This window comes from Melozone crissalis, unplaced genomic scaffold (assembly GCF_028551555.1).
Source record: "Melozone crissalis strain CALT ecotype California unplaced genomic scaffold, PUWL_Pcris_2 ptg000042l_1, whole genome shotgun sequence".
In the NCBI taxonomy this organism is placed as follows: Eukaryota; Metazoa; Chordata; class Aves; order Passeriformes; family Passerellidae; genus Melozone; species Melozone crissalis.
Window position 1 is genome coordinate 28,867,619 of NW_026535820.1, and position 25,313 is coordinate 28,892,931.

Below are 25,313 nucleotides of genomic sequence, written 5' to 3' on the forward strand. Positions count from 1 at the left end.
GTCACAGTCACAAAAGCTTTGCAGTGGTAACATGTGGTAGCAAGAGGCAACATTATTGTATGTGTATATATATTCATATACGTATAAACAGTGTGTTCTTTTATTTTTCAGATACTTAAGCTTAAGAAAGCTTATATTTAGGCCATTTTTTTTCCATTTAAGCTTAAAAGAGCTTGCATTTGTCAAAAGGAGAACCTTTGCTTGCTTTGGCCTTGTCCCAAATACACTTCAATGACAGGCAGATGGAAATGGAAAAATACTTCTAAGCCTTTCTTGGGAGGCTGTGGCTCCTGGGACACCCAGCTGAGATGCAGAAGTCAGCGAAGTGTCAAACTGAGTTAACTTGGTGCTGCTCTGATGTAGCCATGCTATTTTCTGTAAAATCCTTTCCTTAGGATTTTTTTCTCCGGAGAAGCTGAGAGGCCTCAGGAACAAAATGTAAACAATGATTATCTGCTGCTGTGGAATGCAACAGGTGCATCTGTGATTGGTCTCATGTGGTTGTTTCTAATTAATGGCCAATCACAGTCCAGCTGTCCAGACTGTCTCATTCACAAGCCTTTGTTATAATTTCTTTTCTATTCTTAGCTAACCTTCTGATGAAATATTTTCTTCTATTCTTTTAGCATAGTTTTAATGTAATATATATAATAAAATAATAAATCAAGCCTTCTGAAACATGGAGTCAACATTCTCATCTCTTCCTTCATCCTGAGACCCCTGTGGACACTGCCACACTCTGGACATGTGCCTTGAAGGACATCATGCACATCACCACCTCAGTGAGTTCTGCCCTGACTCTGCCAGCTCCTGGAACTCACAGAAAGCTGGGAGGAGGCAGTAGGAGGAGCTCCATGAACAAAGTGCTGCACAGTTAGTGTCAGCTTGAGTCGGTGAGCCTGAAAAGCCAGTTTCTGGTGTGTCTGTTTGGAAATGGCTATGAGTTATAAGCTGGATAAAATCCTCACCTGCAAGGAGGACATGAATCATCCCTAAAGAAAACCTACACAATTTGGCTGAGAAAAGCTGTCTGAAGGATATCAAGATGGACATGACCTCTTGCCCTCATTTCAGTGTGATTCATATCTGAAAAAAATGCTTAATTATTAAGCCAAATGAATTTACAATGTTGCTTTTGGAAAAATAGAACAGTTTCCTGTCTCAGCACTCAGAGCAGTGTACTGGAATTGGCCCTGGACAAGAACTTGCTTGTTTCTCTTATCACTTAAAGCCTGAGTGCTTGGAGCTGTGGGTTCAGAGAGGCGGCTGAGTGAGCCACCAGGTGGTGAGAGGGCACTGTGTTATTGCTCTTCCTCCACCCCGGACCTCAGATCTTTGTGGCCCTGCTCCTGGAAGGTGCTGGGTGTCATTGCTCTGTACAGAGGACGGTCTGCAGCCACCTACCCTTGTGAAGCATCTCCTGCCGGGGTAAGGGGACCTTTTCTAAGTCAATCTCCTTCCACTGACATACCCAGGTGTGATTATGGACATCCAGGTAACTAGATGGATGTAACTACTAAGTCAGGGTCTTGGGGATCTTTTCCTCTCTACCAGCAGAATCTCACTCCACTGCTGATAAGCTCTCATGTGGACAGTGTTGCTTAACTTGTGTTTTGGGGTCAGTTGTGGTTATCTTGAAGCATGGTGGCCGGGAAATACTTTTCTAACTGCAGTGTGAAGTGGGAAGGAGCCAAGAGGTGGAAGGGCTTGCTGCTGCTGCTACTGCACAGGGAAGTAGAAATATCTGTAGGCTAGGGAGATATGGGGAATTGTGTGAAAGGGCCTCTCCATTCCACACCAATCCTTCTGGGATGCAATGATAAGTTATATTAAGGGAGTATATTGAGAAATGACAGCTGCAAAAATAACCAGGTACCACTGATTATTACAGGACAATAACATTCCTGCTTTTCTGCACTTCACTTTCAAGAAATGAAAAATACCTGTCTTGAACTAGAGATAGCTGCTTATAGAGTGACAGGAAGCATTGAAAACCATCACATCATTTTTCTGTCAATGAAATATTGCTCCTATTGGCATATTTCTTACATATTTGCCCACTCAAACTAAGGATTGTTAAGTAACAATTAAAGCATGCTATTTCTGCTGAAGTGAAGGTACCACCACTTTGTAACCAAGTGAGGTTGCTACACTTTGCCCTGAGGTAGCAATGAAAACACAAAGTAGGGGACTATCTCTGTCTTAGATTGTTCACATTTTCAAATAACAAGAGAGACTGAGCCAATGATGCTTTCCCCTACTCTTCATCCTATTGTTTCAGTTCTGCTCTTATTTTCCTTTAATCAGTCTATTTCCTCCTGCTTAAACAACTACTGTATCCCAAAGAGGATATTCAACCAAACTATTTGAGTTGGTTCTTTCATTTCTTGTAGTTATTAAGCTGCCATCAAAGAATGGTTTTATTGAAGAGATAAACCTACCGACATTTAAAAGTCCTTCTAAACAATGTTGGTAATGTTTATGACATCCCATAAATGGAATAAGGACCATAACAAAACAAATCTCTTATATTGTGGACCTTAAACCTTGTTCCAAGTTATAGGTTATAAAATAAGGGACAATTAGCAATGAAATACTAAGCTATAAAGTAATAATAGCTTCTTTTTTCCCATGGTAGTATAGTTCCTCAGTAGTACTATGTGATAAATAGACAAATAGTTGAATGGATCTACTAGATATAATAGATCTATTTTTAATCTGACTTGTAATATTCTAATTGAGGAATAACTCCAGTGTGAAACACTTAAAGTTAAGATAAATGAAGACAGGATTAATGTAAAAAAATCATTTAAAATAAATTAAAACAAACATTGAATTCCCCCCAAATTTTGTATTTCATTTGCAAATGAGGTTTTACACATCAATCAAGTGAAGAACAAGTGCTTAAAAAAAGAAAGGTCTTTGTAAGGCTCTGAGACAGGACCTAGACCTCCCTTATTACCTTATTATACTTACTGCTGAATTTGACCATGTCGATAGAGGTGCTTTTGAAATGGTCAGAGGACTTTAAGGGTAGAAATTTGTATGCAGACACAAGCACCTTAAATTTACTACAAGTTCAGCAGTTCTCCCTTCTGCTATATGAGATATGGCAGCAAGAAGATGGTGAGGTTATCCACGTCTAAGAACAAATACTGCATATCCCACAGTTCTTTCCTATGAACCTTTCTGCCATGAAAAGAGCAAGAGCCAGCAGAGCTGTCTTTAAAGGAAGAATGTTTTTATACCTTGTTTATCTGCTTGCAAACTAATCAGCAGAAAATTTTCTTAAGTAAATAGTGAATTACTCCTCCTCACTGGGCACAAAAGGCAATACTACTTCCTGGGAGAAGGGCTCTGCCTTAACAGAGATGGATCCCTTTTTTTTCCCACTTTTCAAGACACAGAATAATCCACCTCTTTTCTCTGTCCTACGATATACTACAGTAAAGCAGTAACACTTATCAGCAATGTTAAAGTGCTTTCTGGCACTGGGATTCCTGTTGGGATACTGGAATTCCAGGAGGGAAAAGGAGATGGGAAAATTTCTCATGACTTGATGTGTTACTGATTTGTCTATCCTGATTTAATTATTGTATGACGGAGAGGCAGAAGTGAGCATCTAAACCCAAAACTAATCTTTAACTTAAAACTATCTCTTCTTTAACTGCAGAACTTATCAGTAAAATTGATATAAAATGCTCCTGTTCTGCAGGTGAAAGAGGGGACCTTTCCAGTTCAGGCTCCCATCATCAGCAACAAAGGCAGCTGCAAAGAGCACATAGAGATAAGGATGTTCTTTTAAAATATCATCTGCATTACAGCAAAACAGAAGTGATAAACAGGGTCTCACTTTTTTCACTAAAGTGTTGGCTTGAGCAGGGGCAGGGCTGGTCACTGCTGTTCTCCAAAACACCATTCAGGCAATCGATATTGCAACACTTAGAGCTGACTGCTGGAAATAGCACTGGGTGTTGCAGCGTCACCTGCCAGCAAGTGCAGACCTTGCCAATGCTTCCCACCAGATATTTTCATTGCTGTCACACAGTCTATTGATTTGGATGGTACTTCTTTAGTAATCTTCAAATGCAGTCAGGCACTGTGAGCTGCCATTCATTCCCCTGCAGGTGTCTGGGTCTCTGCAGCTCTTGTGCCTTATGACAACAGTGGCTGCACGTGGTCAGAGCTGGGCTTGAAAACTGTCACGTGAAGAGCTGTCACCCTCATCCTCCTCTTCCTCCTGCAAGGGTCTCACTCAGCTGGAGAGGTGACTGTGGCTTGATTGCCTGCTGCTACCAAAGGTATGCCACTTATCAACAAGTCTTGTTAAAGGATGTTAAAATTATCTCAGTTACCTGCCTTGATGGTGACGGCTTAGGGGGAATGTTCCTTTCAATGTAGTCCGCCAGTGATTTGGTAAATTAGTTCCTACTGCCATAAACATCTTTATCTCCTTTCATGTCAAATGTACTTTGTTATTTGCAAGCCAGATGAGTCCTGACTGTTTTTCTCACTGTTTTTCTCTGGTGTGTGTGCAACCCAGCGTTCAGTTTTCACTGGCACCCTCCTCCTGCACCCACCTGGAACACTGTGTGCCAGGGAGGGAAGTGCATGTAGCACATGCTTCAGGAGAGAAGGAGGCCTTCAGAGCATGTTCAGGACCTACTTCTCAAATGTTTGTAAGTTTAGTTGATATTTCATCAAAGATTCATCCTAGTTAAAGAATCAACTTGGATTTCTTGTTAAGTCACCACAGAAAAACACTAGGTGTTCCTTTAACAGTGCTTTACGACATGGGAGGAAGCGACACAAAAAGTGTTCTTACTACTAAGGAACAAAGAAAGAGAAAGAGCACAACTGACTGCCATGCATTATTTCTAAAAATAAGCATACTGCATTTTTCTGTAGAGCAGTAACTGCTCCTTTAAATGACATCAAATAAAATACACTTGACATTGAACACTGAAGTCTTTGTTTTATATCCCGCCCCGAATTTATCATTCTTTCAAATAATTTTTCCCCTCCTCATGACATTGAGATATTTCAGCCTTGCCTGAAATCTTTCTACAGCTTTATTAAACCGACTCCCTTTTTGACACGAGCTGTTCCAGTTGCCATCCAAATGCTCCTGAGCAGCACTTTGTGTATTAGTAGTGCATTAACATGAAGTTCCTCCAGCTACTCCCCTCCCTCCCTCCTTCTACTACAGTAAAACATAGCTGTTACCTAATTTCTTGTTTGAATTGTTAATATTTTGTGCACTCTGCTACTTGGTATCTCCTCACATTCATTTTTCTGAACTTTGCCACTGTTCCTTACTTTAATGAGAGTATTTTTGTGATAATCTATGGTCTTAGAGTTTGGTCTGTTTTGAAAATATCACAGAATAATTCCAAATTTCCCTAGGATATTTCCCAAGGATTTTGCTTGGTAGGTTGGGTTTTTTCCCCTTCACAGCATTTTAGCCTCCTTGTTTCATTTTCTTAAACAGTTAAATGCTAATGAAATGTGACAAAGACCTACGTCTCCTGTCTGCCTCTTTCCAGATCATTTGCACATAACTGAGACAAAAAGAGAAAGATACCAGCACCACAGCACACATCCTCTGTAAAAGCAAGGAGCCCTTTTGTGCTTCTGACATTAAAAGGTATGTATTTATTCAAGTCATGTATTTATTCAAGTCACCAAAAGGTGACATATATATATATATAACGACACTATTTTTAGAGTGAAAATGTGTATAATACAGCAATATCAAAGATTTCACTAGAGGGAGGGGAAATCACATGTGATGGAGACACTGATATTTAAATCCATTGCATGAGCTTGGTGCCTCTAGCTGCCATGTTCTGTCCTCTGCTATAAGCTTACTTGGACAAGCGTGGCATAACCAAAAGATCTATTTTTTTCAAATAAGTGAACCTGAGAAGCCTGTCTAGTTTTCTACACTAAAGTTAAATGAGGGTGCATTCAATGGCCTCTGTTGTAAATGTTTTCCAAATTGAGGTTTGGAAATTACAAGGTAGAAAAATGAGTGAAATATATGTGAAACTGAGGATCCAGCCAGCTTCTTGGTAAAGGAAGATAATAGCCCTGATGTCTCTATAGATGAGCAGCTGATTGAAATCCTGGGATCTCTTGACCAGCGAAACCGGTTCTCATCCCAGCTTCAGATGAATTCTCCCTGTTCCATTCCTATTCCTATCACTTTCGTCTGAGGGTGCAGTGCCTTGCACTTTCCCAGAGCCCCTCACAAATGCACCCATCATGGTCCCATCCTCTTCTTCAGCTCATGTGGTGGAATATCTTTATCAGTCAAAAGCACCAGCCTGACAGTAAACTTTGCTCTCCTGGGACACACAGCTGGCTGAAGTGAGACTGAGCAACATGGCACAAGCAGAGCCATTGCCTGGTCCCCAAAAGTGCACAGTGACAAAAAGAGAATAAAATAACGTAAATGGCCTCTGTGCTCAGCTTTTACCTAATGCTGATCATCTCCAGGGACCTTGAGCCCCTTTTGAACATGACCTGCCATGTCTTGGCTCAGATGCTCTCCTGTATCTACCCAGGTACCACCTCAGCAAGAGCCAGTGTCTTGTCTGTGCCAGGAAACTCAGGGTTTGCCAGGGTCCCATTACCACCACCCCAGTCTGGGGCTCATTGTCTTCTCTCCTCTGCCCTGTGCAGCCTGGGAAGTCCTCCTGACCATGCCAGTGGGCCACACTCTGCCTTCCTATTGCCCCTGAAAAATGGGCTTCAGTGGACAAATATTTGCACAGTCCAAGGCTGGAAAAAATATCCAGACTGGGGGTTTTAAGTTTAGGGTGCTTATTGCAGAGTTCCTGTTCTTAAGCCTTGCCAGAAGAAGCTCAATCCAAAGGTGACTGTAACCTAAATTATCAAAACCTCATTCTCTACCATGTCTTTGTTAATAAACCCCAGAAGCTGCTTTATCTCATCTGAAGTGTCCAGATTCTTTCCATGCTTGCTTCAAAAATTCCTGTAATCATCACTTTTGCTTTAGGACAAATTGCTGCTGCAGTGACTGGTGATGAAAATATTTGAAGGGGATTGTTGATTAGACCACCTCTTGGAGGTAGGGTTTGCTGTTTTATGGAGAAAAAAAATGTGAGAAGAAAATGGTACTTTGCCTGTCACTTAAGGCTGGGGTTTAGTATCTTAAAAATACTTCTATATTTAAATAATATGGCTAAATTTAATCTCTCCATCCTAAAAACCACCTCCAAATTTGAATTTCTTGGCTTGGTTAACAAGTCTTCTCCAAAACACTGCTTTCCAGATTTACTCCCCTGCAAAATCAGCATTTGGTCTGTTTCAATACCAGTGTTTCCAGTGTCAAGAGATGTCAGGAACTGGGCACTGGGAACTAAATTTACTGTCAGAGGCCTTCTCAAACCTTCACTTCAGGAAGTGAAGCAAACCTTGTAACCTTGCTTCTGTGGGAAGGTTGGAAAATGGGAGCCCATCCTTCATGCAGCCAGGCTCTCCAGCCTAAGTGAACAATGTTTCCCTCATCTTGATCATCATGCTTGGGTTTTCAATCTTCCTTCTCTGTCAGAGAAACATAATTGAAATTATTAATATTACCATAGCCTATCACCTTAGCAATGCATCAAATTTAAGGAGATGTGGATGGATCTGCAACTCTACCTTTTGTTACAAGTATGGAGTATCTTCAGAAAAGCACTGGGTTTTGACCTTGGAGTCCATCCTATCACAGCCTGATACAGCAGCTGCTCTGAATTTAGCCCAACCAAGTATTTAGCCATCCAAGGATTACTCTGCTAGAACCAATTCAAGACACTACAGCAACAACTTAAAGCAAACAGGAAAGGAAAACTGGAGGAATAAGAAAAACACACCTTAAAACCTTATCTTGTAAAAAAAAAAAAAAAAAAAAGATGACCGAGAGGTTTGCAGGTACTAAATAAATTCTGCACATATCAAGTGTTTCAGCATTGTCACTTAATTGTTCTTAATCAACAACAAAAACTATTTGTTTTCTAATACTCTTCAGTGTCAGGGTTGTTTTCCCTTATTCATGTAAAATACGGAATGTGTACGGAATGTGTGTCAGTGAATCCATTTTTCTGCCTTCTTCTGGCAGTCTGGGGGGGAAATCATGTCCTGGGGTTCAGCATCACCATCTGGGCAAGGGAGGGGATTGCTCTGCTCTGTTTTGCACTGGAGTGGCCTCACCTCGAGTGCTGGGGACAGTTTTGGGTGCCACAATATAAAAAAGATATTAAACTGTTAGAGAGTGTCCAAAGGAGGACTATGAAGGTGGTGAAGGGCCTTGAGGGGAAACCATAGGAGGAGCACCTGAGGTCACTTGTTCTGTTCAGCCTGGAGAAAAGGAGACTGAAGGGAGACCTCATTGCAGTCACAACTTCCTTGTGAGGGAAAGAGGAGGGGCAGGCACTGATCTATTCTCTGTGGTGACCTGACAGGACCCAAGGGAATGGCCTGAGGTTGAGTCAGGGGAGGTTTAGGCAGGATATCAGGAAAAGGTTCTTCACCCAGAGAGCGGCTGGGTACTGGAACAGGCTCCCCAGGGAAGCGGTCACAGCACAGACTGACAGAGTTTGAGGAGTGTTTGGACAATGCTCTAAGGCACATGGTGGGATTCTCTTGGAATTGTGTGTGTAGGGCCAGGTTCTGGACTCAAAGATCTGTGGGGATCCCTTCCATTTCAGGATATTATATGATTCTGGAAATGAAGAAAAAGAAAGATGAGTGCCCTGGGCTGTTGGTGTCTGCAAGTCTTGCCCCAGGGTTGTCTTCTCAGAACATACAATTTGATGCTTGTGCACTGAAAAACTGATGCAACAAATGTTTCTGTAGAAAATGTTACCCCTAAGTTATTTATAAAACTAACACTAAAAATGTTCACTCTTTGGTAATTTTTTCAATTTTTCTTTCAGCAATTTGACTATGAATCAATGGAAGTTTTTATGTGATAAAATGAGTATATTTTCTCCTGGCTTGAGGAGATTAAATGAGACTTAAATAAGATCAGAAATTTGTAGATATCTCTGCTTTTTAGTGCTGAAAATAAATGTATATTGCAGGATGTCTGCAATGTTGAATTTTATCCTTAACTTTCAGATAGCGTCCATTTCAGCCCTGTGCTGCTCTCTAAGGCAGTAATGTCCTCCTCATCCTCTTCAGCATTGGAGATGGAGATCTTCCAGTACATTGATGCACATCAAAGTGATTTCATCAAGGTAGGAGCTATATTGCAGTGAAATAATGAGCACAGAGCTGGTGCTCCAGAGGCAGGAGAAGTGCCTGTCACAAAGGTACTGAGCAGGGTTCCAGGTCTGGCATCAGGAGTGCAATATGCACTTCACACAGCAAGGCTGTAAGAGAGCAGGCTGCTGGGAACTCCTGGGGTGAAGGAGGGACTTGCATGGACTTCAGCAAAAGAGATGGTCGTGGGCATGCTTTGAGTGTGTTCAGAGAGAGGCTCCACTAAGCCAAAATGCACCTGCATGGGCGTGCAAGCCAGATAGGATGCTCACTCTGTCTGCTTCAGAACTAGTTTTTGTAGGTTTGCTCTTTAGAAGGAGAGGAATCTTGGTCCTTGCCTTGTGCTTTCACTTTTGTCAACCCTCTGTGAAAAGACAGAAACATAATTAGTCCAGTCAGCATCAGTTGTGCTTTGAATCTATGAGCACTTCTGAATCCTCATGAGATCCACCAAGGTAAGCTGTACATAATGCAATTTCTATAATGCAAACTAGTCAGCATCTAGTCTACCTCCTCTTCCACTGGATTTTAGATCCAGGGTTGACAATGTGAATGCCTAAGTGTGAGCACCCTCCCTGTTTAGAAAATCGGGAATCTCAACCCTGGGGAGACATCTAAGGGATTCTTCTCTATGCTGAAACCTTAGAGCATCTGTGATAATGATGTGATGATAAAGGAAATCATCTTCCAATGTGGGATTTCTGATACAAGGGCTGAGGACAACAACATTCTGGATCACCTAATTGCACTTTTCCTCCTGTGCAGGATCTGAAGGAATGGGTGGCTGTGAAAAGCGATTCTGTTCAACCACACCTGAGGGAAGAAGTAATGCAAATGATGGCACTGGCAGCAGACAGACTTGCAACACTGGGAGCCACTGTTAATTTAGTGAACTTGGGGTCACATGAGGTACTTATCTGACTCTTAGCCTTAAAACATCATATCTACCCATGGGTCTACCTATTGCATTCAGTGCTGTGTACATGTATGTTATGACGTAGTGTTGTTTTTTGAAAGCGAGATACAAATTTATCAATAGTTCTGTACCTGCATGACACCTGCTGAAATCAGGTCTGAGAACTGAGAGCATACTGGGAACCACACAGGCAATCCAAATACAAATTGATGTTCTGTGCATAGGAGAGAGTTTGATGCTTTTAATTGAAGTAAAAGGACTGAGTTTTTTACCGGGGCTAGTTTTTAAATTTTTGTCTGCTATGAAGCATGAGAACTAATGCATCATTTGTCACTGAACTTTCTTTATGAAGGAGGTTGTTTTTACAAGGAAAATGTTGTTAGAACATCTAGGGGTTAGCTACCTAGACCATCATCTTTGGTTTGCAGAGCTTCTGACAAATGACCCAAACTATTTTCTTTCATTGTTGGAAAGCAATAGGGAAGAAATAATCTCTGAGAAACCTTAGTCTCTAATTAACTTACCTTATGTAGCCATGGGTTTTTTCCCACCCTGGGCTGTTACATTCCTAATCTAACAGCAATTCAAAAGTTCAATAACAGTGATTCTCTTCTCTTTTTTCTGATGTTTTTGGTGAGGATTCTGATTCTTAGCACAAGGACCCTGAAGTACAGCAACACTTGAATATTTCAGTTTGTGTCATTCAATAGCTGCAGAGAATGCAATTGGGCCGTGTGGAGCTCTGTTCTGCACAGAGCCGCATTAGAGGTTTAGCCTTAACCTGTTTTTAAGACAGTCTGACATAGCTGCTACCTCCTGCCAGCAACACTTTTTCAGATTCTATGTTTGAACTTACAGACCTCCTGCCCTCTGTCTGTGGTGAAATCAAACCCCAAATTAATTTGTGTGGCTTTTCACTATTACAGTGTCCCAAGAGACTCCATAGCACAAGGTTACCTCTGTCTTCTCCAGTGTTGGGAAGTGAGAGCTTAGTGAGGAGGGCATTTATGACAATAAAATGTTTGAAGACTTCTACAAAGTCCAGCAGGAAATAACCAGTTGAGGAGAAAGATTTTAGTTTCTCCGAATAGGTTAGAACTGGATTCACTCAGATTTGTGCACCTAATCAAATAAAAGTCAATTGAGTGTAGAAGTATTTTCAGTAGTGAGAATTACAGATGTTTTTGTACATTTGTAAAGTTTTAGAAGGTTTGGGTTTCTTTAGTTGCCTTTTCCTAACCTTTCTCCACAGCTGCCTGATGACCAAGTCCTCCCACTGCCTCCTGTGATTCTCGGGGAACTGGGGAAGGATCCACAAAAGCCCACTGTGTGTTTCTATGGTCATGTGGATGTGCAGCCTGCCAAGAAGGAGGATGGCTGGGACACTGACCCCTACACACTGGCTGAAATTGATGGTGTGCATCTTCTCATAAGTTTTGTATCATTATTGGAATTCATGACTGAGGTTCTGTGTGGGAGAAGAATTCCTGTCTATTTAACCAAAGCATGAGGATTTCTGTGGAAATTTTTTGGACATGTCCAGCAGCTTTCAGCTTTGATGGTTGTACTGTGACTAGTGAGATCCATCAGTGACTGCCTAATACTCGGTGTGGAAATATTAGCATTTGTGGTAGAAGAATGTGAGGACCCTTTAATGTAATTATACTTACAGCACAGCTAGCTGACAGAAGGAACAAAAATAATGGATAGAGGGTCAGCAGATAAGTAAGACCTCAGAAATCCTGGTTCCCAGGCTATAAGCACTGAGTTGCCCTTTCTCATTATCTGGGATCAATTCCCAACAGCCTTACTGGCATAATTCTTCTGTCTTATTCCAGTGTACATCCAGTGGGGACTGCTACAGAAGTAGAGATACACAGATTTCAGTTTCATGTACAGTGATAACATGATGTGCAGCTGAAAAAGAAATTAAATACTTAGACTTGTAGCCTGATAATTCTGCCATGGCATTTATCTGTAGGGTTTTTGCTGCTTGTTAGCTAGCCTCAATGATGTGTCCAGAAACTGCATGTTGTGCAAACCCTCCAGGCATACCTGATATGAACAAACAGTTCCTGGGAAGCTCAAATTGAAATTGAAGCTCAAAAATTGGCATATAGCAGAAACCACAACATAATGCATAGGAAAGGGGGGAAAAAGAGTACTGTTCCTTTGGGAAGCACCCAAACACTCATCACTTTTTATTTAAAATGAGTCAGTGAAATCCTGACACTTTTGGGACTTCTTCCTTCCATCACTAAAGCTTCTGTGGGAACTGGAATTTGCCAATTACACAGAAGTGATGAGGGAAAATTCAAAGATTGCTTAACAACTTTCCTCTTTTCCTTTTAAGGAAACCTCTATGGACGTGGAGCAACAGACAATAAGGGACCAGTCCTAGCTTGGGTAAATGCAGTGGAAACATTCAGAGCCTTGAAATTAGTAGGTATCAATGACGACATTTTTATTATTATTGCTAATTTTAACTATTTAGTATTATTTGTTGTTATTTTTTATTATATCTCCAGAGGGATGTATTTACATTCCTAAGTAAGATGATACCTCTCTGTCCCAACAGACAATATACAATTTGAAATATTAACTATTTCTGATGCAACACTTAGGGCACTGGTCTCACTCCAGTAAGAGTTTGTCTTGGAGCATTTCTGTTTTGAGCAGTCTAAATACACTCTTACTGCCATTGCCCTGCAGAGGAAAACCCACAGGGAAGCATTCATTCAATATGTATTACATACATTCAATATGTATTACATACATTACGCAGCTCTGATAATTGTTCTGTTCTCTTGAGAGCTTTTAAAATGGTAAAATAACAGACATTACAGAATGCTGATGAAAACTCATCTCTGCTGGTACATTCTGCTGATCTTTGGTTTTGTCTGCCTACAAGATACCTTCAATTTGTGTGTCTGTGTGAAGGGAATAAGCATCTAAAAATGTTCATACGGAATGGGCTCTTATGTCACCAACAGAGCAGATTTATAAAAGCAAATATTTTTAATGGGTGCATTGACCAAATAGAAATACAATCACTCAGAGTCTGACAGATTTCTGAGGTCAGACATTTGCCCCTAAATTACTACAATGACCAACATAACCATCTTCAAACAATTTAATAATTTTGGAGTAGTCTTACCCCCAAGGTCAAGGTAAACCAAAAATATATTTTAGGCTTGTAACTGGGTTAACTACCATCCTTTAAGCTGAATTTGAATGACATATTCTGTTATTGTGATGAGAAACAGTTTTCTGTCTCTTGTATGACATTATAGCACAAACTGAGCACTAAGACTTGATTTTGTTAAAGTCCCCTTACAACCTTCTGGAAAACATGTTTTTTTGCATCTATAATACTGAATTGACCTCGGTCTCAAACCCTAGAAAACACACATTATTTGCCTAAAGAGCAGTTGTTGTAAGTGGATATGGTTATGGGTTTGACATCTTTCTAGTTTTTTCAAATCACTAATAGCTATCTTGATATTTAAACAAACAAGCAAAAATGATTTTTTGTAATTTGAAGCCTTTCTCTAGAAAGCAACACAGACCATCAAACAATATTCATTAACAGTTTGTTTCAAAAATTTCTGTGGCCAGCTGATGATTTGTCAGTGAACCCATCCATGGCACAAGTTCATTTAATTTTACGTATTTGTTCTTGCCTTAAATCTGAGTAGCGAATCAAAAGAGAAAACATCTTAAAACCTCGAATGAGAATATGAATTGCAACAGGAAACTAAGTTGAAATTTATGTTCCCTATGGGATGTGTCAGCATTTTCAACTCCCACTATTCCATAATAAAAGTTCTCCTAATTACTCTTGGAAATGCATCGTTATCAACCAGCAGGCTTGCAAATTTATGAGTGTTAAAAAGACAATTATAGTAGAGTCACTGACAATGTTTTTATCGCCATGTAAGTCTGGTGATAGACAACACTGGGAAAACCACAGCCAGTGGCTCCCACATGGGCAGTAACAGTGGAAATGTAAGGGACAGGAAATTTTCTGTGAAAATGCAATTGCTATTAGACAGTTACAATTTGCAAAGCAATTAGAATATTGAACAGCTCTGACAGAAAGTCTGTTTAATGAGACATTCCAGCATGTTTTCTGAAAACGCAAAGAAGGAAAAAAGACATCACTAATTGTCCTCTGAAAAGGAATAGTAGATAAAAACATGAGGAAAAGAATAAGTTTTACTGGGAGCCCATATGTGTCTGTCACTGGCTTTTCTGATGTAGTAAGCTATATATCCTATGTACTCATCCAACATCTTTGTTATCCTAACACAATTAGCATAGCAAACCAGTCTGCTCCTAATTTTAAAGCTTTTTTTAAAAGAAAAATTAAAATGCTTGTTTTTTACCCAGACTTTTCTAATTTTTATGTAGGCTATGCCAGTGAACTTCAAGTTTGTAATTGAAGGCATGGAAGAAGCAGGATCCTTGGGGCTAGAGAAGCTACTTGAGGAAGAAAACCAGAGGTTCTTCTCTGATGTTGATTATATTGTAATTTCAGACAACCTGTGGCTCAGCAACAAGAAGCCTGCCCTCACCTATGGCAGTCGGGGCAACGCCTGCTTCTTTGTGGAGGTAAAGGACACAGGTTCACTCCAGCTGAGCCTCCATCAGACAGGGATGATGCAGCTGTACTTACATCTGCATGCAGAGAGAGACTGAAGGAAAGCTTAATATTTACAATACAGAGCTTTCTTCTGCATCCCTTTTGGCTTCTGCAGGTTCCCCTCCTCATTTCAGTTCCATTAGCCTTCTTTACTTCCATTAACTTCTCTTCAATCATTTCTTCCCTTGATCCCTTTCCTATCCCATTACTCTCCTGCTACTCTGCCAATGTCTTCTCATTTCTCTCTCTGTTCTCATGGACACCATCCCGACACCTGTCTCTCCAAAACCATCAACCCTGCCCTTTTGTAGCAGATACTGCTTGGTATAATGAATCAGCCTAAAGGGACTCAGTTTGGTTGGATCTCTGGGTTTAAAAGCCACACAAAATTTTTGTAAACACTGGCAGGAGTGGATAAAAGTTCACTGTAGCCAACACGCTATATTTAACAGGCAATGTGAGCTACTGTGAAATAAAGAGCAGAAATTTCTCATCTGGAAATGCTTTCTGATGAAGCATAAAAGGAATTCAGAGAGAAGATTAAAGAACTTGAGAACTAAAGAAAAATCTGCATTAACCTTTATGTCTGAAAAAAAAAGATTTTTTTTTTAACTGAAAGAGCCTTGGCAGCCTTGATTCAATTCTTCTAAGTCTTGGTTAAGAAAAATGATGCTATTAAAACATCAAAAATGATCTCTCCCTGCTAGTAGACAGTTAGCTGTAATGAGGTTTTGAGAAGAATAAACAAGTCCTTTGCAGGAAAATATTTTATGATAAACTCAAGTATGAAAATGTGTCTGGAAAAAGAGCCCATTTAATAACTCAAATGCAACGACTTGTTATTCAAGAGACCTATAAATTTTTATTTGTTGCAATCTTGAATTAAGATTGGACATATATTCTTAGTATCAAGCAAGATTATTTTTTGCCTTTTTTAAAGAAGATTTTGCATTAAATAAAAAGGTTAGACAACTTGAAGAATTTATTCTCCAATGTTAGAAACAGTAATAACATGCAAATGTTTAATGTATGATGTCTTTAATCTTACTGAAGCAAAAGAGGGAGTGGAGGAGGACCCTTGCTCTCTAATGTGTGAGTGCTACAGACAGCTGAATTTCTCTCTCTTGGTGCTTGACAACGGAGCTCCATCTTCTCTGCCAAAGCAGATTGTTCCTGACACGATGTTTCCTATTTAATAATTAGGAAAAAAAAAAAATTTTTGTTCATTTGTGATCTTGTTCAAAAAAACTGGACCCAGCAGACAGAAGAATAAGGTAGTGAGTGTTAGTGAGTGTTCACATGTAACCAGTGGCTTTGGCACAGGTTGAATGTGGCAGCAAGGACCTTCACTCTGGAACTTTTGGGGGCATCATTCACGAGCCGCTGCTGGACCTGATAGCGCTGCTGGGTAAGAACTCATCACTGCTCAGAGCAGCTGGGGAGAGCTGCCCATCATCACCTAGTGAAGGTCAGGGACACCTTTAGTTGTTGTAAGGTGAGTCTCATTGAAGAAAGTTCCTCAGATGTGGTCACCAATTGTTGCAGTTCTGTTGTGAGGGTCCCCAGGATGAGGTGAGAGATGAGATTCTGACTCCAAGTTCTTAAAAGGCTGATTTATTATGAGATATGATATGACATGATATGATGTGATGTGACATGACGTTATGCTTATGATGTGATGTGACATGACGTTATGTTTTATGTTATGTTATGTGTTATGTCATGTTATGTTATATGAAAATTATATACTAAAACTATACTAAAGAAAGAGAAAGGAGACACTAGAAGGCTAGCAAAGAATGAATAATAAAAAAAACTCGTGACTGACCAGAGTCCTGACACAGCTGGACTGGGATTGGTCATTAAGTTAAAACAATTCATATGGAACCAATCAAAGATGCACTTGTTGGTAAGCAACCTCCAAACCACATTCCAAGCAATCAGATAATTATTGTTTACATTTAGTTTCTGAGGCTTCTCAGCTTCTCAGGAGAAAAATGTAAGGGCAGTAAGGCCAGGACTTCAGACCTGTTAAGCTGATGTCAGTCACACATCAATGAAGAACATTTAACGATTACAGGCAACTTTAATACATGCACACATAGCAAAATCTGACTTTTTTAATGCTGCTTTGTATCCCAGTAGGGTGATGTTTTCATGTCAGAAGCTGGGCTGACACATCACACACTCCACACAAACAACAACTCAATGATTTTCTTAATAAATATGCAAATATATCAAGTTCAGTGAAGCAACTTGACAGATGCAAACAGTTGTGAGGCTCACTAATTTGGTAAAGAGCTAGGGAGAAGGGAGAAGGTGTTATGATTTCCAAGGGGAAGAAATACTTGTACCCCTTGTACTGATATCTGTATCTTATTTTGTAGACAGCCTTGTGGATTCCACAGGTCATATTCAGATCCCTGGAATCTATGACAGTGTTGCTGCCCTGACAGACGAGGAAAGGAAGTTGTATGAATCGATTGAATTTGATCTAGAGGAACATACAAAAAACTGTGGTGTGAAAAAATTCCTCTATGGCACCAAGGTAACGTAACATCTGTATGAGTACTCAGCAGAAAGAATTTAAATTACCTATTTGTAGTATTTATATATAAAGCCATACTGAAAGATATTTTCAGTTAATGGCAAGCTCAAAATAAAGTAAAGGAGCACTGAGAAGTAAAAAATAAATAAAATCAGTCTGCTGAAAATGTTAGGCACTGCATCTGGGGAAAGTGATCTGAAATATGAATAATCAATTAAAAGCAATGATGCAAAACTAAAAGTGTAAGTCTCCCTTCCTTGCCTACCCCTTCCCTCCCCCTAAGCCTAATCAGCCAAATAAAACATGCATTAAAATGTCTACATTTAGGTTACACAGTAGGAAAGAAGTTGTATTCAGCTCTGAAAAAAATGGGAGGCAGCCTTAGGCAGATATGTTTTGGATGGTCTTTATTTAATACAGATTTTGATGTCTGCCAAGCCTGCCATAAAAAGCATCCAAAGCTACAAGCTTTTCCTTACCAGCAATTAAAAATTATATTCTAAATAAAAAGCCAGCAGGTAAGGGCTGGCTTGGAAAGATTTTTCTCTGCATAAGAGTGGCAGCTGGGAGAAAGGAGTTGATTAATTTTTTTTATCGCTAACATAATTATTGTGGTGTAGGTTCTGCGAACAGGGATGCTTTCATAGCTTTCAAATTGCCTAAAGCTAGACTGTAAGAATCAGTAATACAAAGATATAATGTAACTACACCATCTGAGTTTTGATGCTGTATGAGGATGAATTGATGCTAATTTTATGTGTAGGTAAAGGTCTAGTCTCATAAAACTGAAGGAAAGAAGCAGCACCCTGAGGTTCTGCATGAATACCAGTTTATAATTGATACATTTCTCCTATTTTCCTTAGAGTAATAATCATAGTATTTTGTTTTCCCTCTGCATCTTCTCCAGGAAAACTTACTTACTGAAAATTATAATCTTTCCTATTGCGCTTTTTAGTCTTCATTAGTAGAATTTCTTCACTGCACTATGAAAATTTACATTGAAGATTTTTAAAACAATGCTCTATTTTTCTCATTTTTTATGAAAAACTGTTACCATCCAAATCATTCTATGACTGAAAGTAGTAGTATTTTTAAAAAATAAAAATACATGTGCATGGGTTTAAATAAAAAAAAAAAAAAATCAAATATCTTTAAAATACAGAGGTCTCCAAATACAAATTTTAGGATGGAAAAAGGTTGTTTATATACAATGTGGCTTGTTTATAGCCCTTATATTTATGAATTTTTAAGGGGTCCCACATTCCTTATACTTTGAATTTTTTCTAAAGGAAGAAATACTTCTGCACCTGTGGCGTTACCCCTCTCTCTCTATTCATGGGATTGAAGGAGCTTTCCATGAACCAGGCATTAAAACAGTAATTCCAGCAAAAGTAATTGGCAAATTCTCCATCCGTCAGGTCCCCAACATGGACCTTTCAGTTGTGAAAAAGCAGGTAAGAGACAAATCTTTTTTTGGCCACTATTGTGTAAACTCAGTAAACTCAGTCTCTCTTAGCACCTCACAAATCTAGACTTGTAGTACACTGAATGTTTTTAGCACTTATTTCTTCCAGGAGAAGTAGGAATGTGGGTATAAGCTCGAGTGGTGAGATGAAAGCTTTTTTTAAAAGTATTTTCCCTACAGGTGGTGGAACACTTGGAGGGTGTCTTTTCCAAGAGAAACAGTCCAAACAAACTGAAAGTGTCCATGCCTTTGGGTGTAAAGCCCTGGCTTGCTGATTTTAATGATCTACTATATAAAGCAGCAAGAAGGGCAGTAAAAACAGGTGTGTTCCTTTTTTTTTTCTCAGTTCTTAGTGTGCCTGTAAGTGTGCAGGGGCACTGTGCTCAACAATAAGGCAAAGCAGATTTCCCAATTCAGTGCTGCAGCCTCATACCCTTACAAATCTCATTGATTTTGATAGAACTACTTGTCAATGTCTTCCATATCTTGTTTAATTTTGATATGTTTTATAGGAATAGCCAAAAGACCTTGTTTATTATTTTTTGTATTGATAAGAAACCAGAGATTTATAGAGCAGAGCTGATTCGTGAAATCAATGGGCTGCACACTCAAACCCATTTCTACTCAGAAGCTCTTAGTATCAGCTCTTTTCTTAAATATATGATAGCAGAGAAAACCACCTGGATCACACCTATTTATTAATTCATTTTTCCAATATATTCCAGTTTTTGGAGAAGATCCAGATTTCACCCGTGACGGCTCAACAATTCCTGTTGCCAGAATGTTTCAGACTGTAACACAGAAAAGTGTGATGATGCTTCCGATTGGAGCGGCCGATGCTGGGGAGCATTCTCAGAATGAGAAAATAAGCAGGTTTCTTTCATTTGTCTCTTTCTGCTACTAGAGAAGGGGGAGAACTGAAGTCCCTTGGTACCCATGCCCAGGTGGGAAGCTCTGCTGTGCATTGGGCAGCCCAAACCTAATATTTCCAGCACACTAGATGGATGCTGTGCTAAGCAAGCAAGCAAAATTCCCGGTGTAACGCATACCATTATACACTTTTCTCTGGGTGTCTACTCAGTTTTTAAATTCATTGCATTGGCAATTTTCATTTCTCTAGCAATGAAATTTGCTTCTGGTCTGAAAGATAATGGTGTGGATGGGCACTCTTCCATCACAGCATCTGTTTTGAAGTGCACCAGTCACAGACACTCACGGTTCTGTGAGGATTTTGGTGGTTTTCAGTACAAACAGCTATAAAGAGTTATTTATAGTCCAGGGACCAAAACTAGCATAATTATACAAAAAAATAGCTTAAATTTGTCACTGGTGTTTATTGTTGGAGGCATCATGGTAAGTCACTATTCAGTGTGTTGCCGGAACACTTGTGCAGGCTCTGAGTCAATTCGTGCTGAACTCTGGAGAGAGGAGAATCCTACAGTAATTCTCAAATTACTTTTTGTCTCCCCTCATTAAAGCCTCAACACTGCTGACTACAGGTAATACCAATTTGGGTATGTAAACCTGGAAAAAGTTTTCTGAAGTAAATCCAGAGGAGTACCAAATTGAAGGATGTCCAGCACTTCTGTGCACTGGGTAATTTTCAGGGGTTGCAAATTCCTCTGAAGACTCATAAAACTTCACTGGACTATGTTCCTAATTTTAAGAGCAGGACAACCTGACAAGACTTCATTGTGTTTCTTTCCTTCTTCACAGACACAACTATATTGAAGGAACAAAATTGTTTGCAGCTTTTTTCCTGGAGATATCAAAGCTACATCAGAATTTACATGAAACTTCCCACACAGAGACTATCAACTGACAGACTATATCAAGAAAATCAGCAAAACACTTCCTTAAATTTTTTAACTTAAATAAAACATATAAATCACATATTCAGTGGCTGTGAATTGGTGGGGAAAAAATAAATGCTGTGCTATGTTCTGGCATTCTATTAAACGGTATGCATTTGTTATATGGTTCATCAAGTGCTTTTATCCCTAATGCTGTAAAATAGGGTTAGGGATAATTAATTCTTGCTGAATGGAACACATTATATTTTAGTTTTAAACTTCAAGACCAAGGGAATTTATACATCCACTTTATCAAAATGACTTTATTTCTGTTTTGTAGTATCGCTCTTCATGCTGCCTAGTTCACATTCCAGTTTCTGAATATAAGCAATACACACTGCAGTTTCCTCCTATCTATATACAAAATTATACTTACCGAATTCTTTGAAGAAAGAGCTACTGTCAAACTAATCTCTCTTTGTCCTTCACTGAAGGTTTTAAATAGGAAGTGCAATGAAGTGTTCTTGTTGAGTTTGATGTGAAGATTTGCCTATTTGTATCTATTTATGTGTATAATCACTGAGATAAGTAGAACTATAACAATAAATAAACATTTCCCGGTTTGGATTCTGCCTTCCCTCTCATCCAAATCACTTCTAACTGTGCTGTGAGTGGTTTTAAGAATCACTTAATGTTTTCTTTATGTGACTTTCTTTCCATACAATAGAAAGAAATTTTTGTAAACATCTGTTCTGGCTAAAGTCTGTCATCAGAACGGTGTTTTTCCACCCAATTAGAACTTCTAAAGCATCAGTTTACATTAATAATTAAGTCAAAAGCAAATTAGTTGAGAGCTCTGTTTGCTGTTTAGGCAAAATATCCAGCACAAAGCTTATCATTCAAATCTAGATCTTTTTAAACTTAAAAATGTGATTTTTACTCCAAAATAATTCACACACAACCACAGTAGTGTTATCCCTACTGTTTAAAAAAATTACATTAAGTAAATTACATACAGTACTTGAGATGCTTCCTTTTTCTTCTGTAAATTCCCTGCAAAAATCTGCAAGAAGAAAGATGTGGATGCAGAGACAGCAAAAGGGAATACTCATACATTCTCAATAAACACCCATTTTCAGCCCTAGCTGAGACTGTGAGACAGTTCATCTGCAAGAGCTGAGTAAGGATTCTGGCTCTGGCTGCTGATGGTGTTCAAGGGGAAAAGGAGCACTCAGCTCAGTGTCTGACTTCACTGCTGACTGCTGAATTGCAGTGTACTCCAGGACAAGGAGCAAAAAGCCTCAAAGACCAGAAGACTCTGGTTTGTGTATCATCAACCTGCAGAATAATTCCCTGTTGCTCTCAGTTCCCTTCACCTGTTGAAAGCATTTAGGAACAAGCATGGTAATGAATGTTGCAGGGGTGAGTACTCCAGTGTCTGCACAGGACTCAGGGCAGATTGGTCCATGCCTAAAAGCTATCACACCATAGAGGTACATGAGGGAATTTTGCTGAAATATTTCAAGACATGTAGTTGACAGAAAACATTGCAATCTCTGGGATTGCAGTGGTTTTAACAAATTACAGAATCACAGACTCACAGAATATGCCAAGTTGGGAGAGACCCACAAGGATCATCACGACAAAGTTTTAGTCCTGTACAGAACCATCCCCAAATTAGCTTAAAACATAATGGAAAGAACGCTCTGCACATAAATAGGACCCTTTTGGCAGAAGAATTGAAAAGTCGGTGAGATGGAGGCAGCAGATTTCATCACAAAAGAGGGATGGAGACTGTGTTTTAGGAATATGACTCCTCTGAAATACCACTATAATATATGCTGTCTATGTGTTCTACAAGATTATGAAGCTGGAATGGAAGATGGGCTTATTTATTTTTTACTGTTGCTCTTTGGAATGACAAATAAAATGGAGCTAAAAAAAAGCATCATTTTATAAGCACAGATGCTCTCAGAGAAGTGCACTGAAACAAGGTTCTGCTCTGCAATAAATAGCCACTTACTGTCAAGTTAAAAGTATGTGAGTGAAACTGTGGGGTCATTGAATTATGCAGACCATCTCCATGCCTCCTTCAGTCCCAGAGGAGAGAAAGAATATAAAACTTCAATTTCAGATTCTCCTGTCCATGAAAGAAAGAAAGTATTGAGAAAGCAACTCCTGTCCACAGGGGTATTGAGAGCTACTCTTTCCTTCTTAGATCAAGAATGAGTACCCACCCTGTCTTCTTTTTTTTTTTTTTTTTTTTTTTTAATTAGGCAGCATCTCATCAGCCTTGTGAAAAAAAAAAAAAAAAGAAATTATACGCTTTTTCCTAAGGTCTGTAGTGTTATATAACATTTCTAGAAATGTTTCCTCTTGGTTGCGCTAACAGCTACTTCTTGCCACAGAAAATTAAAGATAACTCGACAATACTAGTGTTAGAAATAAAATTAAAGTTTGCTTCTATTTGTTAACCTTATTCTAGATGTGCCATATTCCAAGTCAGAGCACATTAGATATTCTCAAATTGTGACCAACTAACTACAGAAATCATATGCACAATTTGTGTGTCTATATACACATGTATGTAGCTGTATATATATGTACACTTCCACGATCTAATCCAGTCATTGATTTCAAAAAGAAAAAATCTTGTCCATTTTGATTCAGGTTTTTCTTACTAATGACTGAATAATGGGAAAACAACATTGTGGGGATGTCCAAAAGCAGCATCTGTATCTCTGAAAGCTTGATACAGATATCAAGACCTGGATCATAGGATAATAAAAGGATTTTGGTTGGAAAGGACCTTAAGGATCAGAGAATCATAGAATTGTTTGGGCTGGAAGAGACCTTTGGAAACCATCTAGTCCAAGCCCACGGCAATGAGCAGGATCAAGCAGATCAGGCTGCTCAGAGCACCATCCAAGCTGACCTCGAATGATCCAGGGATGGTGCATCCAGCCACCTCTCTGGGCAGCCTGTGCCAGTGTTGCACAGACCCCAGAGCACACCTGACAGTGCTAGGTGCCTGTACATAGCTGGTCAGGTTCTGCCCATTTCCCTGGTAGAGGAAGACTTGGCACAAGTTTTCCTTTTTTTTGTGGGCTGTACATCTGTGTTGTAGGGAACTGAACACTCAAGAGTGGGAACTACTATAATTTTTCTACTGATTATTAATGTGAAAGAATAAATTAGAACATTTTAATTTCCATTTCAAATCAGTGGGTTTAAGTGTGAAAGTTGCTTTTTATATTAGATAAACATAGTTTTTAATCCTTAAGTAATGTTTCAAAAAAGAAGACTGAAAAGTGTGTCAGCTAAAATCATGGAGAATAAGATGCTGACAATAGGAGCTGAAGGCATGAGAGATGAGCAGCCTCCTGAGAACTAATCAGGTCATCATCTGCTTAGCCTGTGAAACTGGAAATTAGGCTTACTCACATAGTTATGGTTTTACTTTTCAGTAACACTACTCCCAAGAAGTTTAACTTTGACTCCTGCTAGTTATTCCTTTCAAAATAAAGCATTTGGCTTGTTTCACAAAGTGTTCTAAAATGCCTTGCTAGTTAAGGACGTTCATAGTCCGTGTTTAGACAGGGAAGATTGTGCAACTGTGCTTTTATGTGTGACACAGAGGCTCATGCCACAGTGGCTGGTGCCAAAGAGACCCATGAGTTCCCTTGTTCCTGCTGGAACATTCCAGCTGCAAGTAACATGTAAAGTTCAGCACTTATTGCTCCAAGGTGAAGCTTAACTGATTTTCAAGTTCTCACCTTGTATTATAGAATATCTAGAATATGAAGGTACCCATAAGGATCATTGAGTCCAACTCCATGTATATCTGTATTTGGAGCTGGAGATACATTGTGCCCTTTAGGAGGTGTGTCAATAAATATTTTAAACAAATGTATGAATAGAAAAATATGAACAGTTCCTTATTAACAGAGTGCATATTTGTCTGGTTTGCTCTACTGCCACATATTTCAGTAATTTTCTCACTTGCATTCTTCAGAACAGTGTATGAAGAACACCTCCATGTTGCAGATAATTTCAACAAATATGTAGCAAGGGTTTTCCTGCAATGCTGATACATTAGATTACATAAAAGTAGACCAGAAAATTCAAAATCATCTGCTAACAACATAAGCATGGTGGCATGCAATCTTGAAACCTCTTTTCTTATTTTTTTTCAGCTATGAACTTGGACCAGTGTGAGTCTTGTTTCTGAAGTCACTTAGAAGTCATTTCAACATTCCACTGCTTTCTAAGGAGGTGAGTCACTGTCTGTTGTAATGGGAGGATCAGCAGCTCCCAGTTTTCTGCTAGGTGTCACACAGAATGAGTTGTTTGGATTTGGATGTCCATTTGGAGGAAAATGGAGACAGTTCCTAGTTACTTTATCAGCTCTCAAAGAGTTTAAAAAATTGTAAATACTATCTGAAAATGTGGTTGTGTTTTGTTATGCAATTTCACTCAGGTTCTTTGAGTGAAACATGCCATATTCACTCCTCAAGGCAGGAGCAACAGCTGTGTACTTGTGAAAGAGATAAGTGAAAGTGCAAACACGCTTCTACAGGTGTGAAACTTGGAAAATTTTTGCTAAGAAACTTTACTCTTGGGAGGGAAAAAAGCCAAACAAAACCTTGCTTAAGCTACAAAGTCCACCCTGC

The 25,313-nt window shown here is 39.3% G+C and overlaps 1 protein-coding gene across 1 annotated transcript; it reads left to right on the forward strand.

Moving 5' to 3' along the window:
• The first annotated feature begins 829 nt into the window (after positions 1-829).
• Positions 830-20,669, forward strand: CNDP1 (carnosine dipeptidase 1). The gene is made up of 13 exons (XM_054285114.1): positions 830-873; positions 5,547-5,647; positions 9,130-9,248; positions 10,039-10,182; positions 11,442-11,604; positions 12,543-12,631; positions 14,603-14,803; positions 16,158-16,242; positions 17,222-17,382; positions 18,672-18,836; positions 19,028-19,169; positions 19,573-19,720; positions 20,564-20,669. Exons 3-13 carry the CDS (start codon positions 9,171-9,173, stop codon positions 20,667-20,669), a joined length of 1,482 nt encoding a protein of 493 aa, XP_054141089.1. The 5' UTR covers positions 830-873; positions 5,547-5,647; positions 9,130-9,170.
• The last annotated feature ends 4,644 nt before the right edge of the window (positions 20,670-25,313 follow it).